General features: G+C 35.9%; 3 protein-coding genes across 14 annotated transcripts in view; 1 reads left to right on the top strand and 2 right to left on the bottom strand.

Annotated features, from left to right (window-relative positions):
* The window catches only part of LOC128670511 (four and a half LIM domains protein 2), a 124,359-nt gene extending 119,366 nt beyond the window's left edge, over window positions 1-4,993 (top strand). For all 11 annotated transcript variants that reach the window (XM_053746227.1, XM_053746221.1, XM_053746223.1 and 8 more), the window contains 3 exons: window positions 1,436-1,605; window positions 2,439-2,625; window positions 3,385-4,993. In XM_053746227.1, coding sequence (XP_053602202.1) covers window positions 1,436-1,605; window positions 2,439-2,625; window positions 3,385-3,542 — 515 coding nt within the window. In that variant the 3' untranslated portion in view covers window positions 3,543-4,993. The remainder of the gene's footprint in view (window positions 1-1,435; window positions 1,606-2,438; window positions 2,626-3,384) is intronic.
* A 633-nt stretch (window positions 4,994-5,626) lies between these two features.
* On the bottom strand, window positions 5,627-8,336 carry kri (krishah). 2 transcript variants are annotated; one of them, XM_053746236.1, is made up of 4 exons: window positions 8,151-8,336; window positions 7,744-7,936; window positions 7,339-7,506; window positions 5,627-6,925 (listed from the first exon to the last, which is right to left on the bottom strand). In XM_053746236.1, the coding sequence occupies exons 1-4, from the start codon at window positions 8,276-8,278 to the stop codon at window positions 6,743-6,745; spliced, it is 672 nt and encodes a 223-aa protein (XP_053602211.1). In that variant the 5' UTR covers window positions 8,279-8,336; the 3' UTR covers window positions 5,627-6,742. The 2 variants fall into 2 exon arrangements, with proteins under 2 accessions (XP_053602211.1, XP_053602212.1); XM_053746237.2 differs by having other exon boundaries at window positions 8,146-8,335.
* Window positions 8,337-8,977: 641 nt separating this feature from the next.
* Baldspot (baldspot) overlaps window positions 8,978-20,289 on the bottom strand; it is a 36,122-nt gene continuing 24,810 nt past the window's right edge. The window contains exons 3-4 of the mRNA XM_053746235.2: window positions 16,564-16,785; window positions 8,978-14,914 (exon numbers count right to left, since the gene is read on the bottom strand). Of these exons, the coding sequence (XP_053602210.1) occupies window positions 14,551-14,914; window positions 16,564-16,785 (586 nt within the window). The 3' untranslated portion in view covers window positions 8,978-14,550. The remainder of the gene's footprint in view (window positions 14,915-16,563; window positions 16,786-20,289) is intronic.

A 20,289-nucleotide genomic window follows, 5' to 3' on the forward strand; every position in this document is an offset into this window, starting at 1 on the left:
TATGAATAAGCGTTTCAGATTTTTCTGAAAATTAACCCCTTCAAAAGGGGAGTGAAAGATTGTATAGGACTTTCAAGTTAAAAAGCTGAAAAATGGCACACTTACTTTTTGTAGTAAATAACAGTAATAGTAAATACAAAAAAAATGTTTAATTTACGTTTGTGGTTAATAAAAAACCGGGACGTAAAACGTCATGGAAAATGGGACGACACGCGTTGCAGAAAGCGGGAGTGGGAGTAGGAGCGGGAAATGAGAAGGAGACACGTAGTGGGATGCTTCTGGACGCATAGCAAAAAACATGATGGCACTATATGTAGGAAACGGTACGGGATATCTACTTTACATTACATAGCAGGAAGCGGGATTGGACAAGTTTGCGCGACAGAAAATTGAACGAAAGATGAGAAAAAATGCGAATTTGAATCATATATGTTTACCAGTCTTACAGAGTACGCGATAAAAAAAATACTGAGATTTTGCTATGAAATTCACGCGGGCGAAGCCGCGGGCAAAAGCTAGTTATAAGTAAAACTTGAATATAATCTGACACTGGTGTTAGAAATTAATACACTAGAAAAGAAGAAGAATTAAAATTTAAAAATACAGATGCAGCACCTTGACCCTCCGCTCTGACCTCAGAGCAATCTTTGCCAACAATTTTATTATTATTGCCTCCAAAATCGGCTGTTTAATTTTTGTTCTAAACAATCTAAGCGTTTTAATTATACTCTTGCTACCCATAAGATATTATTACAAATAGGAGGATTCGTTTTATAATCGTTATTAAAATCAGACACAAAAGGTATTAATTTAAAATTTCAAGTTTTGTTTTTGCTAAAACCTGTTGGTCACTTCATAAATCTCTCTCCACTGCCATGTTTTAGCTTAAGTATCAATTAAAATAGAACGTCGTTATTAAAATGAAATTAATGTAAATTCTTAGTCAAATACGTTATAAATAATATTTTAGCAAAAATACGTGGTTATTTTGCATGGTAACATAAATTTACATGTTTTTGGTGATTTAGTAGCTTAATACATATGGTGCTAAATTATAGGCACATTAGTTCCATGCATCCCGCCACGGGGTAGGCAAAACCTCTTTGACCATAAATGGGACGTGTTAACACAGATAACAACCTTTATCATGCTTAGTCATACTTAATGTCGTCAGGGATGTTACCAATGTCAATAGTCTGACAAATAGGGATGCCAAAGACCGTGCTAACTGGAGAAGAAAAAGCAGGAAAGACCCTGGGCTCCTACGCTTAACAGCTGAAGGCAGCTGTGAAAACGCTCAGGCGAGCTGAGAGAGATTTAACAACAATTTAATTTTCATTTTCAAAATTTAGTGTTTCAAACACAACACTCCAATCTGGATCGACTATTTAGAACGTGTCAAAATATATTAAATGGCATTATATCTTCTCATCAGGCACCAAGAAGATGGAGTACAAGACGAGGCAGTGGCACGAGAAGTGCTTCTGCTGCGTGGTCTGCAAGAACCCCATCGGCACCAAGAGCTTCATCCCGCGCGAGCAGGAGATCTATTGCGCGGGCTGCTACGAGGACAAGTTCGCGACCCGCTGCGTCAAGTGCAACAAGGTTTGTTATTACGTCTTTTGTCTTTTTCTGCATCCCCGTCGATATTAAGAGCATCATCCAAGAGATCTATTGCGCGGGCTGGTACTAGGACAAGTTCCGCATGTTTTACATATATTTATTGCAAAAACACCAAGACCTTAATTCCACGGGATAAAGAGATCTACTGGGCGTCATGCAACAAGCTTTGTTTAAACTCTCGCAGTCCCGTGTAGATCCAAATCATCATTGGGTGTATTTTCCCATTTGGGAAATTTAAATGACATTACTTTCCACGTAACCACTGCATACTACCCATTATGTATTGCAGTTTATGCAATTAAAAAAAAACTATAAGTCATGCGATTGTTTCGTGCACCCTAAATGGGTCACTGCGATCGATGTAACATTTTCTGTACCAAACTTTTAAATTAATCTCTGTGTTGCCGCTTGCGCGTAACTTTTGCATTTTGGAAACAGATTGTCAAACTTTTCTTTTTGATTTGCTTACTTTATCAAATGTTTCTTTTTTAACTTTGGGCAAATTAGATAAATTGGGACTTTGGTAAGTAATTTGTTTCTGTAGGTTTGTTTAAGACGGAAAAACTGTATATGGGGAATGGCCGCGAATAATACTCTCTCTCTGTCTCTCTCATAACTGCATGTTCCTTGGTGCGTTCGGGGTTGTGAAAAACTCAGCGTTAAAAAACAGCCACGAATACAACGTAACACGAGTATAGTGTCGCGCTTTCGTTCGCACTATTTCTCTTTGTTCACTCTAGCTCAAATATATTTTTTCAGTTCCTGTCTTAACCTATCCTGGCTCCCTTTTTAACAAATCTTCCCTCTCGTTCCAGATCATCACGCAAGGCGGCGTGACCTACAAGAACGAGCCCTGGCACCGCGAATGCTTCACGTGCACGAACTGCAACACCTCCCTGGCCGGCCAGCGGTTCACCTCGCGCGATGAGAAGCCCTACTGCGCCGAGTGCTTCGGAGAGCTGTTTGCGAAGCGGTGCACTTCTTGCACCAAGCCCATTACTGGTTAGTAATAGTTTCAGCCGCCAATACGCATTGGGCCCTTGTGGTCATGGCACATTCTCCTTATACATTCACTAGCTTTTGTACAATTTCCGGTTGTTTCCGGTCTCAGTAAATATTTATTTATTGCTTATAATCTCTCGGTTATCTTGTCCAGCCTAGTGTTAGTGCACAGCTAAATATAACTATTAATGAGTTGGAACCATCCTGAGAATGTTCTAAATACTTCACGAAGCTATTTTGGACCACATCCAAAGCTAATACCAATGAGATTAGACTGTCACTTTTAACATTTTATTGCCGGTTTTGAAAAGAACAAGAAAACAGATCCGAAATTAGTTTGGTCGTACCATTGAGGAAATAATGTACTTATGTATTCCGAAAGGTCGTTCGTTCTTCGTTTTGTCACTCAATCTCCCTGAATCTGCTGGACGGATTTCGATGAAATTTGACACACGGGTAGAAAACATCCTAATAGGAATAGCATATAAACCCTTATGCAGAGTACCGACTTTTTGAATAACTTTATTGTACGGAAAATAAGCTTATTAAAATAAAAACAGGAAAGATCATCAGTGACCTCTCAATTTCAGTCAACCGGCGATAGGTTGAGGACATGTATCTACGTATATTGGTACTGCTGGTCTGAAGTAAGAACTTTTTATCCCGGAATTCCCACGGGCGCGAAATCACGGAGCGCAGTTGTAGAATAATATTTAACTATCACCATTATTGTGTGAATTTTTTTTATTTTCCTTGTAGGCATCGGTGGCACCCGCTTCATCTCGTTCGAGGACCGCCACTGGCACAACGACTGCTTCATCTGCGCGCAGTGCAAGACCTCGCTGGTCGGCAAGGGCTTCATCACCGACGGCCAGGACATCATCTGCCCCGAGTGCGCCAAACAGAAGCTCATGTAAATAGCTTTGCTAACGCTTCGGGTGTGTCCTGTCCTGTCTGTCTACCGATCTATGCACGCACAATTCACAATCGGAAGAAAAAAAAAACGTTCTCTTTTCAAAAATGTTACTGGTTGTAAAAATGATAATCAAATTTCGTTTGAAAATAGAACCCATTCAAATATAGAATAAGATGATGGTAAATGTTGCCAGTTGTAAATGGAATAGTGAATTGTAACCATGTGGCTCAGCACGTTTATTCTTCAACTAATAAACATTGTGACTGACCAGATTTTTGTGCATACAGCGATAACATCGTCCTACCCGTAGTGGCTAACGCCAGAGACTGGTGCGCGTCAAACAGGCAGGACACCGCCAGCGCCCAGCTGTTCGACCTTGCCGACAAAATAAATTTCCGCAAGGTCCACTCCTAGTTCTTGTTATTAGAAGCGTTGTTGACGATATTTTTTATACAAAAACTTTACGAAAATCACAAAAAAAGTGGATGCACAAATATGTATTAAGTACCTATTATGCTTTTTTACTCAAATCTTTAAGATGGATGTTTATATATTTTGACTGTTTAGTTCGATATATTGTGACTAATATCTTGTGATTTCATCCACAAAACCTTATTTATTCTAATAATTATTCTTATGCTAATATTGCCATATAATTTTGCTTTGGCTGTTGTATTAGTCCTATAGGTATATTGTCAATTTACCTAGTGCGATTCACACGATGCCTTAATAACATATCTAAGTCAATTTCAAGGGTATATACTTTGTGTTGTTATGTATTTTAATTATTACATTAATTTTACAAAATCTACATGTTCTGGTGACATGTTTTATTATTAGAAATTCTTCCAAACGGAAAGTATGTTAAGTGCTTATCATTGTTTAAAATTGCGTAACATAGTTGTAAGAAATTATATTGACAGAGTAATGTATGTTTAAGTATTTATTTTTACGGAAAAACACACTTGAAACATCGGCGGTGTGATAATTTTGAAAAAAGAACACGATTTCAATCGTCAGTGTTGCCATATGCACCGCAGATGGATCACTTCCTAACAATAATAATGTTTAAGTGACGTGAAGTCATGTAGTTTTTACTAATAAAAAATAATATAAAATATTTTTGTCCTCGAATAGGAGTCAATCGTGTTACAATAATGTAATTGAATGTTATCGATATTTTTACATGATTATAATAATATTTTAGCGTAGAGTCGTAATATTAGTAAACATCTGTGTTTGTGATCGCAGGAGCGAACTGACCATTCAAGATTGGGGAACACTTTTTAAGGGTTACTTGTTAAGGGTTAAATTATTCGAATGTTGATTATTAATTTATAATGTGTACACTTTTAAACTGCTTAATGTGTGATCTGATTAATTAAAATATTTGTATCTATCTACCCATAGATTGTAAAAACTATGAAACCGAAATAAATGAATAAAAACGAATGATTGTTTGATTCGAGCACATGTCCCACCCAAGTCTTTCCATTGCCGGCTCCACACTATCAGAAAACATTCGCTGAACTTTGTGGTTTCCGCATACATTGCTGGTTTTTAAACAGTTTTGTTATACAACAAAAATATGAAGAAATTCAGAACATGAGCGAGAAACGAACCCACACCAGCTAACCAGGACAGTGCACATTACTGAGCTACTGGAAGTATTATATAATCTGTGACAGCTATGAACATTGCGTAATTTGTACGAGTGCTTTTATTTACCGCAATGAAAAATCAGTAATGTATACCGAATCCGTCAGAGTGAACTGTTCGCGGATAGTGTGGAGCCGGCTTTAATTAAAATTTTTTATTTAAATGTTTTAATTGACAGCATATGTATGTACTTCAATGGCTCGAGTATCATAATATTTGAGTAGATTAATCAACAGTAGTCAACATCAGTTGACTGTGAATTATATATACACTTAGGAAAATATCCATACTTACTTGCCATTGTAATATTTCTCATCAAAATTTTATAAATTTGCTTATTTTTTGTCACTATTTACCTCAGACTCAGGTATATGACGACAGAGATAGTAAGAGAGTTGAAGCACTTAACTCACAAAGACAGAAAAAAACCTTTTCATCAAAGTTTATTTGTGTAGAAGCTAAATTAAAATACAAATTAAATCCATATGCTAAATTAATATGCTATATACATTTTTATATCACATGTACTCTATTTTTTTTTAAACTGAATAATCTAATTTCGAAATAAATAATTTTATTCATTGCAAAATAACAATAAACTGGCTAAAGTATAAAATTTCATAAAAATAAGGAAATTAAATTACCATGCATAAAGTATTTGTTTAGATAATATGACTCAGACCTTTTAAAATGCTTAAATATCTAAAAAATATAAATATTTCTTAGCATACCTAAACAAATGTGACTTGCATTAACAAGTAAGGTTAATCCAATGGGTTATCCATTAGTTCATTTATTTGTCGATAAGTGGACAAATTGATTTTAGAGTATCACTAAACTTATCTTTATTTCAAGAAATATAAACCTGAATTGAAATAGACTTGTGACAGATTTTGAAAATCAATCAATGTCAATATCCCTAATCCTAACTGCGAAAGTGAGTTTGTTTATTACCTCTAATCTTCTTGAAATTCCACATACTTATAGTTGCAGTATATTGTAGTGGTCAAGTGCATAGGTATCCAATGAGCCTGGAAATAACACTGGAGCCAGTACTCCCAAGGTATATGGTCAATGATAAGCACATGTAGGAATCGGAACAGAGGCTAAGCGTCCGAAATCGTTAACCAATTTTAGTAGGGTTGGCAAAAGTGATTTAAATAAAATAAACAAAACATTTATTATATGTACACCTCCCAATGTAAGTATTTGCTCTTTTTTTTACTACCTATTTACACTTTATTCCACTAAAAACGATTTAATCCTGAGCAGGAGCGTGAAACATTGTGACAGTCGTTGCGCAGCCCTCAGCTTGTCTACTGGCCGAGCGAGCGTAAAAGGGTTTTATCCTGCTGCGGCGCGTACGCGACAAGTGGCTAGTAAACATACACACATATGCTGCATGTTATGCAATACCTATGTACCCACGAAATGTAATTGTATGACGCTTAGCCTCTGTTCTGATTCCCTACTCCTATGATGAAGTCTAATACATACTCACATGAGAGCATATACATCTATTTAGATCTACTCATCCTCATATCAGTCGGTGCCAAAATACTTCTGTCCGAAATGGTTTGGAGCAACCGGATGCAACTCGGACGTTAAGATCTTCATCTTTGGTACATAGTCAACCACAGCTTGTACTGCCGCAGGGGTGCAAAAGAGGTTGGATAGGATGATCCGTTCTTCTTTCACTCCATGTTGAGTTAAAACATTGACAGCCTAAAAAAATTATAATAAAATGGTGATTTGAGCAGACTGGCACTAGGCTTCAACACCCTATGGCTAAGGAAGAACACTCAGATTAGAGAGATTTGGGATTGTTCTCTTTACAACTCAAGTCTATCACTGAGAATTTGCAAGAATTCATATAAATTTATGTACTTACATAACAATAGTATAAAATGAATTTGATGAAATTTGGAATAGATATGGCTATAGAATAGAATGACCAGAGGTCAAGAATCTTGACTCATGGGCTCTGTTTGTTTACACAAAGGACAAGATTTGGTACCTTACAAATATATCTTTACAGGACACTAATGCCCACAGATGTTGCAACAATTAAACTTCTTTTTTTGTCACCTGTTTAGTGTAGTGAAAAAGTTACACTAATATTCAGAGTACTCAGTTACCTGTTTGACCGTGTTGCCAGTAGACATAATTGGATACATTAGCAACACTTGCCTTCTTGCTATATCTTCAGGGAACTTAGCATAAACTACATGCGCTTCATGGGTATCCGTGTCACTCTCAACTAAGATTTTGCCAATTCGAATAGAGCGACAGCAGTCTCTGAGACCCTGAAAAATCGTAAGAACATTTTTATCTATATGTGATGGGCCAAAAGAGTACCAAGGTAATGATTTTAAGCCATACTATCTGCATGATGACTGTGATTTAGTTTAGTACTTTATACAACATTTTTCCTGGCGAAAGTGAAGGCCAAGTGAAACTCTGGAAGGCCAAAAAAATTAACATAGATTTGGGATTTCTTGATTTAAGAATCATGGCAACATATTTGAATTAAATATTCCCACCTGTTCCATAGCCTCCCCTGACCTCACAATAGACACGCCACAGTTTCCTGCGCCATATTTGAGGCCCTTATACAGAGCTCCCGTGGGTGTGACGACCTCACAGTCAGTAAACGGCAGATTATTCAAACTCTCCTCAATAACAAGTCGAATCAGACGGTCTGCATAAAACTTGAAATCACTTCTTGTTGTGTTTCTGGAATTGCGAAAACTATATCTTGTAAACTTCCTTTTTTTCCCAATTTCTTGAATTTCGAGATAAAATGTTGAGTGTAATAAAAGCATCAAAAATATAAACCAAAGCCAACAGTTAAAAAGTTATTTAATTATCAATCCCAAATAGGTAACTGTAGGATGAAATAGTGCTAAAATGGGCCAATTTTTAGAAGCATGTCCGAGAGTAACCTCACTTGTCTCGAAGAATACTTTGGAGCTCTTTTATGTTGTCGTTCGATGGCAGCAATGTGAGGCTGTCTCCAAATTGTTCCTTCACGTCGTTCGCGTCCCATGGTCTAATATCGGTGTCTATTATTTCCATGTTTGTTAAAAAACAGCACACTAGATTGGTACAGAAAACGAGCAATAGCTAAATCAAAATGTCAAAATAAATAACTGTCAATGTCACTTTTGAGTTTGGCATTTCGCAGCTGATTGAAAGTTGTTCAGAAATCAAAGAACATAATAGTCATCAATAGTTTGAAACAAAATTGTGTTTGACTATGGTCCATTACTGCCATCGTGGACTTACTTTATTAGACGCATTCTACTAAATGCATTTGTGGATATAGTTTTATTTTTGACTCGTGGTTCCATAATGGAATTAATAGGTACTCTGTACAACTCATTTTAAAAAAACATGAAGAGGTCTTTGAAGCCACAAACATTTTTATATCTGTGTTTGAAGCTCCATTTACTTTTAAGTGCGAATGGTGGCCAGAAACTAAAGCAAAGTCACATGATGATTTAGAAAATTCTTTATTTTATATTTTGATCTCAATACCTAGGTAATTTACAGTCCGTCAATAAGTGAAGAAAACTGTTTTTTAACTACATTTTTATATTATCAAATAGAATCAAGCAAGATTGGGTGATAAACGTCCAGTATTGCCAACTAAACGGAAACAGCGCCCACATTAACTTCTTCACTTTCTCGGCAATATATATTTTATACGTATTGATTTCCAACGGAGGTCTTTGCCCTCGCCTGAAGGTATATTAGGAAATAATAACACTCACAAATGGTATACGCATTAACGCTTTATTTGCCCAGAAAATACAAATTAATGATTGCAAGAATAATTCCACTTTCGTGTTGTATGAATATCTGACGCTATAAAGTACCTTCTCCAGAATTTATTGTAACCACATAACATCTTTCACAAAAATATATCTTTAAATATTTTACATTTCGATCATGGAACTGTAACCGCTATGTCATCCTAGGCAGAACAAGATTGTAGGTAAGGTTTGAAATTTTTTTTAAATGCAGTATGAAATAATATGAATAAAAAAATATCTAAATGCTTCAAACACGTTGATGAAATGTATATTTTATGTGAATATACCTATTTTCAGAGCATCTTCATATAATTCAGATATTGTGATATATATGAATATGTGAATCATGCACTGCAAGACAACATAATCTCAGAGAAAACCTATTGATAATTACAGTGCACTTCATCAATCTCTAAACACAAATAACAACGTATATAACAACTATTTTGATATCCCATGGCCGTAATATCGGGCGCATTATAATCTATTGCTATCTCTTTCGCTCGCTATGAAAATCTTATGATGTCGGAGAGGCTACGAAACGTTTCGCCGCTATAATACGGCCATGGGGTAATGAATAAAATTATGTATCACGATATCATACATGAACTCTCCCAATACATTTGAAATAGGATTTTCAAGACAATACATAATATAAAGCAGTTTGCTCGATTAGATTACATACATATTTAGGGACTTATTATATAAATTTACAAGGAAAGGTCTGGAGCTCGATTTTCACCGATGATTTTCGATCACGTTATAATTTTATTTTTTATAATTTTATCACTGTTAGAATGGTAACTTTTTGTATATTTTTGAACAAAACTAAAAAAGAAATTTGTCATTAGAAATTGCGATTTACGAAATAAATAATCGAGCCCGAGAACAGAAATGCAAGTATTTTTCCTGGAATACCATAGGTACCAATAAAAAATGCCTAAAAAGACTGGGGCATATAACCCTATTTAAGTAGTAAAAATAAAAATAAGTAGCATATTTAAATTCAAAACGACAACACAAGCCTTTCAATTTTGGCAGTCTAATATAGGGGTAAAGCAATATTCGTCTAAAAACATTTTAGATGTACAAAACAATAACAAAAATTAAAAAATACTGCAGAAAAATGTAATAAATATGCAAGTATCCTCATACTAAAAAAAAACCTCAATTTCTATGAATACCCAACCTTAGTTATACAATGACGTATGACAATTTTTAACTTTTACACTATTTGTTAGTCGTCCCATTTTTTTTTTCATTATTTTACAATGAAGCAATGGTTTCAATAAATTAACAGCCTACTTTCGATACACCCTACCTTAATTGTGACTTCTATAATGGTAGGTACTAAAGAAATTGACCTGTTCTAAATCTAGTCTAAACTGCATCTTATCAAAATAGTTTAGAACTGTATGATCGTTTATAGTCCAACGCATTAACCGACACAACTTTAGCTTAACTTTAGCTAATTTCACATTCGTTTTATGTTATCAAGAGACTATATAGCCAAAAAGACGTTTAAACGTTCACGTTTATGTTTCGGCACGTTTTTAAGCTTTTCATTTATATTATACAAAGGAAATGACAATGACAACAAGATATGGCTTACGCCAGGGCAAAAATGTATATGCCCAGTTTGCACCCGGGCATAACCCACCTCTGTTGTCATGTTCCTCAATTTGAGTGAATATAGACGGCATAATGTGTGAACGAGAGGCTATCAGTGGTGCCTTTGCTAATCCTTGGTAAAATCACACCTAAATTGCAAAAATATAGAAAGGCCAGGAAATTATTGTACAAACATTTGTATTTTGTTCAGTTTAATGATGTACTTTAAAATTACAAATATTAAAAATCACAAATTTGATGCTTTGACACGTTGCATTACATTCGCTAATTAGTTTGTTTTTTATGGCGAAATGGACACTCCATAGGCGACAATCTGGTATAATAACGCTATTCCCAGTTTCTAGATTTTGTGACTAAACAATAGAAGAACGGGGAAAGTACTATATCTTGTTTAAGTTGAAATGACGGCACAATGCGCGAAATAAAATTTGCATTCGTACGTTGCATATAAAAACAAATGTTTGGCTATTGTGCTTTCGCCTGATCTTGACAGAAGGGAAAAACTCAAAAAGTGCTGGCTGGAAATCGTCAAGGAAATGCTTGAAAATTATCTAGTAACTACTGATGCCAAGTATCGTGTAAAGGTGAAAAGAACAAGATCAAAAGTTCTACGGCTGGGGAAGCAACCGGGACAGAGGGAGAGAGAGAGAGAGAGATGACAATAGCGCGCCATTTCAAATTACACAAGCTATGCTAACTATCGCCTGTAAGACGCTTACCACACTTGGGGCGATGTAGCATCAAGTCACTATACTAGTTATACCTAAACTCGCACTGACCGATGTCGAATTTGACGAGGTAACCGCTAAACTATTGACTTTTTAAATGCCCTACTTATCTAATGTAAAGTTAGTACAACCATTTTTTTATAACTGAGGAAGTCCACTCACTCTTGGCCAAAGGTCAGTAGTAGGCCGGAAGCATTAATTTGAACATGCGAACACATGTACACAATATCAAAGAATAGTCACCCTACCGACAGGTTTTATTTACCTAATAACTTTCATTCGATTACGTAACGATACTCGCACATGTTGAAAAATTGCATAAATCTTTTGTCTCGTTTTTGGCAAGATCATTTTACATCATAAATCTTTATTTTGTGTTCAGTTAAATATAGGGTCATATTAAAATACCAGCAACCTCGCAACGACGTCTGATCGACGAGTTTTGATCGTTAAACTTTATTTCCATTCAAAAATTAATCTATGCTTACTTATCCCTTCAAATGCTAAACACTAATGTCGATCGCGGGCGAGACGGGCGAGTGAGGTGCGACGGCGCTAACTCTAGCGCAATCATAGAGGTACTATATATACTAACTTTTAAATTTTTGTTTCGAGTACACAAAAACTCTCAGAACAAACGTTGTTTATGATACCAGCTTTCTAGTCTTTCGAGGACGTTGGTGTTAAGCTATGAATACATTAGGCAACATTTGACGCGCAACATAAATCTATCTCAGGCATTACCATTGACTCGAGTGAAATAGCACGTAGTCGATCTCACTCATGCAAATTGGAATGAAAAAAAAAGAACGATATTTTGAGCGTGAAATGTTGCTTAAGGTACCCGTGGCTTTAAAGTGTCCCTGTGTGTGGTATGCAAGTTTGCAATCCACGAGTGTCCATTGATTTTCCAAATTGCATTTCTATGTATGGAAATTAATTCCTCCCGAATTCATCTCGATTTTAGCCACGAACCCCACAAACTGCCAATTTCTGGAACATTAATATTGCTTATTCCACTATAAGGAATTACATTTCTTACACTTCGTGCACTTGTCATACAAGCGTTTCAAAGTATTAACTATTCCTATCCGCACGTGCGGTCTTAAGCGAAAACCCATAATTTTCATCTGTACAGGTCGTTAAAACTATCCATTTAAAAATAAATTATTTAAAAAAAAATCACTTTTTGCAATAAATATGTTAAACAACAACAAATTAGATGTTTTATACAGGTTGGGATGCTAATTGTTAAGCTTTATGTATCCAAGTACATAGAGTACTATAACAGATACATTTTAAATACAATCCTTTGCAAATTTTGTTCTGAATCTTGGCTATTTTCAAAACGGAGGTATGCAAGGCAAAGTATCAATAGCAAACGTACGAAATTCATAATTAAGAAACTTTGCTTGCCCGATTCAAACCTCTATTTGTATGCAGCTCTCTTCAGCGCCATCTATTGTACCCTGTTGTAATTAATCACTTCGTCACTATCATAATGTTAGATTGGCTTAGAGCCCCGCACCATTGCTGCATCGTGCTCCATTGCGTCAACGCAGCGCGTTGCCGCCCCTTGTTTTACATAGGTTTTGACATTGACACTTCATATTTTTTTTTGCGTTATTCTGTGTTAATCCATTACGGAAGTTAACGCAACGAAGCATTGAGGCCGGGCCCTTAAGAGATAATATCATCAATTCTTGTGACTGAATAATTCGGCTTGCTATTGATACCTCATTTTTGTTGTATTCTCCAGTTCTATCATACACTTATGCACTTTTCTATGGAAAGAGCCATGTACAAATTGCAATATAGGAGAATACACATCACCGTCCTCGCAAAACACAAGTTTAACCCATACAAAAGCCAAGTTTACACTAACGCGTCGTTGCATAAGGGCATTTTACAATTAAAAGAAACTGTCAGAAAAATATTTAACATGACATTAATTACAAAATGCGATTGTGCAATTTTAGAACGCTTTGCGGAATAGCTCACTAAATTAATTATTTTATCAGGAAATGTATAAAAAAAAGCAAGATTATATCTACACTTAATTTTGAACATTCATTCAAAACTGCCTATGGATATAGATAAATATATATTATTCACTCACACTTTTTGAGAGACTGTATAATAACGCTTTATACATTGCTTTAGTAGGTACTTAAATTTGTACTCAAAAAGTACACTTGTAGATTTTTCGTGTGTTTTGTTAATTAATATACAAAACATATTAAAAAAATAAATTAATTTCATGATATATTCCGCAAATGATAACTCCACAGGAAGCGTCAACATAAATTCGCAAATAAACATGGAATGTTCTCCGGTCGATTCGGCCCATCGATTGGACACTGGAACAAATCTGTCTCTATCGCTTGCATTCAAATAAAACGAGATAGATATAGTTTGCCCAATGTGGTCTAAATCTCGTTTGTATTGTAATATCTCATATCTGGTATACTATACTTTGTCAAGATTTTCTGTATTTGATAACATTTTAGTAGCTGCAGTTAAAATAAATTTTACGGTTGAAAACATTCGTTAGTAAAAGGCTACATAATAAAATATACACTAAAAACTATAAAAAAAACACATTGTCATTTTAAAAGGTTTCAAAGTCTACAAATAATAATAAAAACTGCAACAAATCATATTTCAGACGGTCAATACTTTATAACAACATATATCAAATATATATCTTTTTTATTTCTCCAATTTCCTCGGCCCATAACCGAATTTTAAATCAAGAACTGTGTGGTTAATGTTGAAACTCAATTGAAGTGTATGATATTCTTAAAAATCCTCACGACCAAATATGAGAAAAAATGCATTATTGTGTTCGCTCACCCATGGACAGCGCTCACAGCGTCCACTAAGCTATTTGTATCGATTGCTTGTACTGATTTCAACACTAAATTATTTTTAGCGTTAACTATACTCACTAATAAATCGTAATTATCAACTAACTTGACCAAAACTGTCAAGGTTTTAGAAAGTTATATTAATGACGCGAGAAAAACTGTTTCCCACTGTCACGGGCAAGCGTTTACACAACCCAAAGAGGATCTTGGCCTTTATACGTAATATTAGAGACGAGACAACCAATCGGTCGAGTAACCAATACCTGTACATTACATCTAACACATATCACAAGCTGATTAGACTAGTGCGCGGCCACTACACCGTTTCTCTGCCTCGGATAACCATTGCTCTCAACCTTCTTAGAGCGAGGAATTTCTGGCATCGGGTCTTCTTTTACCTTCTTGCCTTTTGGGGCGAGGTAGGATTTGTAGAAGAATTGGGCGAAAAGTACGAAGTAGGAGAAGTACATGGTCATGGAGAGTTTGATGTTGATGTTTGAGATGTGGCAGGAGTGGGGGGGAGCGGTGGCCATATAGTTGTGCGCCCAGACGTTGATGGCGCAGCCGACTATCATCTGCGTGAGCTGCAGACCCGTTATGGTCATCGCGAGGAAGCGGGGCGGCCGCTTGCCCATGCTAATTAACGCGTAGTATGAGTACATCACACTGTAACAGAAAATTAAATAAATTATTATACGGTGATATATGGTGCCATAAACATAGCACAACTAATTTGGAGCAACACAATATCTGTCTCTCAGTCTCTCATCTAAGAAACTGTGAGGCCCTGAAGCCCGCAATTTGCTTAGAAAATTAACCAGCCTCTTTACATCTTAACTATTTCGCAGAAAATCTTGTATGAAAAAGCTAAGAATTTACACACAACTGTCACATTATTTTAATCCCGGTATGAACATCAACATAAGCTTTAATAGAATGATATAGATCGACTGCAATAACAAAATGAACATTTCATGCTCTCTGATCTCAATAATGAAATCCAATAAGCCATCGCAAGATGGATCTTCAAGCATTCCCCGATAGATATTATGACCGTTCTATATCTGGATGTGGGGAATACAGGAGCATCACAAATAGGTCATGTTACGCAAACATATTTATATGACTCTTTGTGCATATAAAAGTCTTAAAGTGTAATAAAAATGTTTCGATTTAGTTCAATATTGAGTAAAGTGGCAATAAAAAAGTAAAATGGAAGTTCAAATAAAAATTTCTACATTTCAATGCATTTTATCAGCTCGCAGCAACGTTCTAATGATCGTAAAAATCTCTTGCATACTTGTTTAAAACTTCACACGTGGTAGACAACCCTTTGATTACCACATTTATATTCGCAAATATTTAATATCAGATTTACCATGATTGGTCCATATTAGGCCATTGCAATCTATTTATATCATCGTTACTCTTCACACCACCAAACTAGCTAACACATTCAATTCAATACAGTTTGTGCCACATTTTTAGACATCTAAGACAGCCAAGAAAAGAAAAATAAAACTTGTAACTGCCTTTGTAATCTCACACTAACGTTTTATTGAACAGAGTTACCAAGTTAACTCGCTAGAGAGTCAGAATCACAAAACTCTTAAAAGCAGACTACATGTCATACATATGTCTGCCTTTTAATCGGCCTATATTTTTGTGCCGCTTTTATTTGAGACCACGGGTGCCTGGTGTACTGAGGCCAAAACTTTCTTTGGGGAGTTGGGCCGTCGTATTGCCGAGTCGACTAAGGATAACTGCTCAGTGTCGTATCTGGCTCAAAGGATTTCTATAGCATTCCAAAGGGGAAACTCTGCAAGCATAATGGGTACTATTGCGCCCGGTACGATACGGGGTGATCTCGGGGATTAATCTCTTCGACTTATAGATTAATTCTTCTTCATAGTCGTATTCCTCATGGCTGAGGGTCGTGGTTGTTACGTGGAATGAAACACGCACAACAACTTTCTTGGCATTATTAATGGAGTGGTTTGCCATTGCCTTCTTCATTTCACACACAAGTTAATAAGAATCAACCAGTGTGCAGGTTCCCTCACGATGTTTTCCTTCACCGGAAGCAAGTGGTGGACGATGAAAACTAGTATACATGAGTCAGATTGGTATACAAACTCATGTGGCACGGGTAGGATTCGAACCTGGGACCTTTCCATCCACAGGCGGGCGTCTTAACCATTACTTTAACGATTAATAGGGTATATGTTTTTGGATTTTATTTATTTATGTTTGCTGACTTTATTTAACGAAGCTTGTTGTGATGAATAAATACATTTTTTAAAAAGCAGACTTACCTGTGAACACAATAGTTCATAACGACGAACCAGCGCGCGGAGGAAGTGTACTCAGTGAAGGAGTACCAGGTGTACAACAGCACGGTGATGTGGTGGTACCAGTGGAGGAATATCAGCGGCTTCTTGCGCAACACTATGAACACTGTGTCGCCGAGCTCGGGCAGCTTCGACAGCACGAACATCCATGTCCAGAAGCCGGACACTTTGTCTTGCTCGATGAAGCTGGAAGGTAGAAATATCGCTTTAATATGACAATCAATGTAATTTTAATTTGTTTAGATGGAGAAAACTACTAGACTTCGTCATATCTAAATGGTTAAGTTAAAAATTTGAGAATTTACCTCAATCGTAATATAAAAAATGTATTAAAATCCCCAATCACATATTCAGAAAAAACCCCTCTGACAGCTTGCCAACGATCGCGTCGTGATCCGTGATAGTTAAATTGTTTACTTACATCTTTTATAAGTATGTATATTTTATTTGTCTATCGCACATTTCCCGTATAAATTTTTATATGTTAAACTTCTAATTACAAAATAAAATTAAATACAACTTTTATTTATTTATTTACAAGTAGCCCGTCCCGGCTTCGCTCGGGTAAAAACATAATAAATTGTACATCTAAACCTTCCTTATAAATCTAACTACCTATTGGTGAAAACCGATAGTCTGTGCACTAGTTTTTGAGTTCATCTAAAACAGACAGACGTTTTTGATTTTTAATATGTAAAGAAAAGGACTTAATTTTCAACAATGAAGGCATTGTTGAAAATATATTCATAAGTATGTTACGAATATTTTTTTTTTTTTAATTACATGCGTTATGTTATGTTTTTGAATGTTTTTATCTCTTTGACGTAAAACACAACACAATGTTCCACGCAGTTGTGAACTTCGACCTGGCGTGTCAAAAAAAAACGTTTAAAGATTTTTTTTCAAAATTGAATAAACATTTTTTTTAATAATCGAATAATTTTGTGACTTTACAATGTCCCACGGATCGTCACGCCGGCTGTCACCATATTGTGCTTTGCCATATTGTTTTCAAACAATGGATCGCGTGCAAAAACCTCTTTGATTCTTATTGTCCTTAGCTAAACCTACAGGAAACATGTTGTTCTGTGCATTATCTAGTAGTGTACTATCACTAACAATAACAACGATTGCATTGTTATTGATTCTAATGACAATATTTTTTTTATATATTATTTATTACTAATTAATTTAATATTTAATATTATTAACAATTTTTATCTTTCAAATATTATTGAAGAAAATAAAAAACACAAATATTCCGTAATGAATTATGTCATAATATATAAACACGCAACAGGATATTGATTGCACAAATATTTATATAGTATCGCAAAAGTTATAGACAAATCAACATTAGAAGTGTTATTGTATTTGGGCTGTAGGTAACTGACCGCAATCAGTGCAATGCGCGCTAATTAGTTTTCAAATAATATATCAACTATGAGTATGTATAATCAGGCTTACAACAACGATTCTGAAATTATGTCTTTAAACATTTCATTTCCATTTATATAATATTTACACGATTGTGAGCAGGACTTTTTGTGATGTCCTATTGCAAAATATAACACAGTATTACGTCTATATTCTAAGGGGTGGAAGGAGATGAATAGAATGGTCTTTCAGATCTGACCGTTATTCCGGTTGCTTCCGCCGCCCGTAACTCAGCTTATTCAGCTGGACACTACTAATATTTAATTAATAAGGATATTTTGGATTGGACTATTAGTACGACAAAAGCTTGTACAGTCACAACAACAGTATATCAACCTACCAATAATTGAAAATTCGCCTCTTTGCCGCGTCATAAAGACCCATGCAGGGAAAACTTGACATGGGGTCGACAGAATTAATTTTAGAAAATACTCGTTTTCATCATTAACCAAACTGAGGCACAGGTGATCGTATTATTGCGTGTCACGTTACCCGCCCCTATACCACTGGTGATAAAGTCGAATTTGCGATAAATCTGGACATGTTGATGTGGATTCGTGCGTCATTCACGTTGGTCACGACGGTATTGGCTCTTGGACCAAGACCGTCAATTTCCCGAACCGGTCCGTTCGGAAATCCACGCGATTTGCAAACTAGTTGACATCGAGGACACACCGGCATACAGTTAACAATTGCTCACAATATAATTAAACCGAGATACAGGCTGGCATACGAAGCCATAGATGTAGAATGAATAGGATAAGTAATGTTTATGAGAGGAAGTTTGGAGGTGTCGCCGAATAGGTTGATATGGTATGGGCGTATGATGAGAGACGACCGACATTCAGATAAAAAAATACGTTGAATATGAAGGAGAAGAAGAGGGGATACCAAGAAACAGAGATTTTGCGTAAACGAGTAACAAACGTACACACATAGGTACATGCCCACAAACTTTCGCATTTATAATATTAGTAGAATAGGATATAATAAGCAAACCATATGCCAACCATTATGTAGGAAACGTGGTAGTTACATTTAAAGACTATATCAGTTTTATCGATGCACTATCGTTAGCTCGTGACGATATAAAATTGAAAGCACTTATTCCGCCAGCTTCACTTATTTCTCATAGTAACGTTGTTAAATCCACTAGAAGCTATGGCATGAGAATATTCTAGGTCTAGTAGAAGATTATTACTATCACTTCAGTCATAAACCAGAACTCGGGCTACCATGAAACATTAAACACGTAACGTCATTGCGTCCACACGTTCACTCATTCTTTTACAAGATGCGTACACGATATGGCAAAAAGAGACAGCATGTGGACGTTAGTAGCGTGTTTCGTAGTAGGTTTTCTGTTGACAAGTGGTTGTAACTAAATCAAACCAGTTTTTATGAACGTCGCCTAACAAGCAAACCGGTTAATTGATTGTTGGTTTTCCTACAATCCACTCCAAACTTTGATCATTTTCTTAAGTCTTTACATTATTATATAAAGAAGTCCCCATATCGCGTCTGTCTGTATGAACGCGACAAACTTAACAATCGGACGGATTTTTGTACGGTTTAGGTGAATAATTTATCATTTATTTTTTATACGGGTCGTATATACCAACGGCTCGTTCCGGCTTTGCTCAGGTAAAACCATAAATAACATTTAAAGAAAGGAAATTCATTTATGTGGTACGATCATACAAATTAAATTTAAATGTTAAAATATTGAAGACTAGCTGTGACACGGGGCATCGCACCCGCGTGAATTTCGGGATAAAAATTACCCTATTCCATGTTATTAATCTACCAAACCAAGTGTACCAAAGTGTACCAAATTTACACATACATCATCACAAACTTTCGCGTTTGTAATATTAAGTAGTACAGATTTATTACTGTGATTAGTAGGATTGATTTTGACTTTAGAGCACGCATTAATGTTTACTTCTGCGAACCTCACTGGGCTGAATTCTCGTATGTATTTACAATGCAATCTCAAAGTTTCATCAACAAATGCTATTATGCGCATTTAACTCTGTTTATCTGCAAACACGAGATTCTGAGAAATTGCGTCAAATGACGTTGACTGACCAGTATTGAGTAGAAAGTGGTGTGTTGCGCAATTTGGAAATGCGTCCTCTCTGACGACACTAGACGTGGCCTGCATCGGACCCATTGACATACAAACATACATACAGGTCACGTCTGGCCCTTACGGTGTGGACAGAGCCTCGGGTGGGAAACAAAAAGCTA

Source organism: Plodia interpunctella, chromosome 6 (assembly GCF_027563975.2).
Source record: "Plodia interpunctella isolate USDA-ARS_2022_Savannah chromosome 6, ilPloInte3.2, whole genome shotgun sequence".
NCBI lineage: Eukaryota > Metazoa > Arthropoda > Insecta > Lepidoptera > Pyralidae > Plodia > Plodia interpunctella.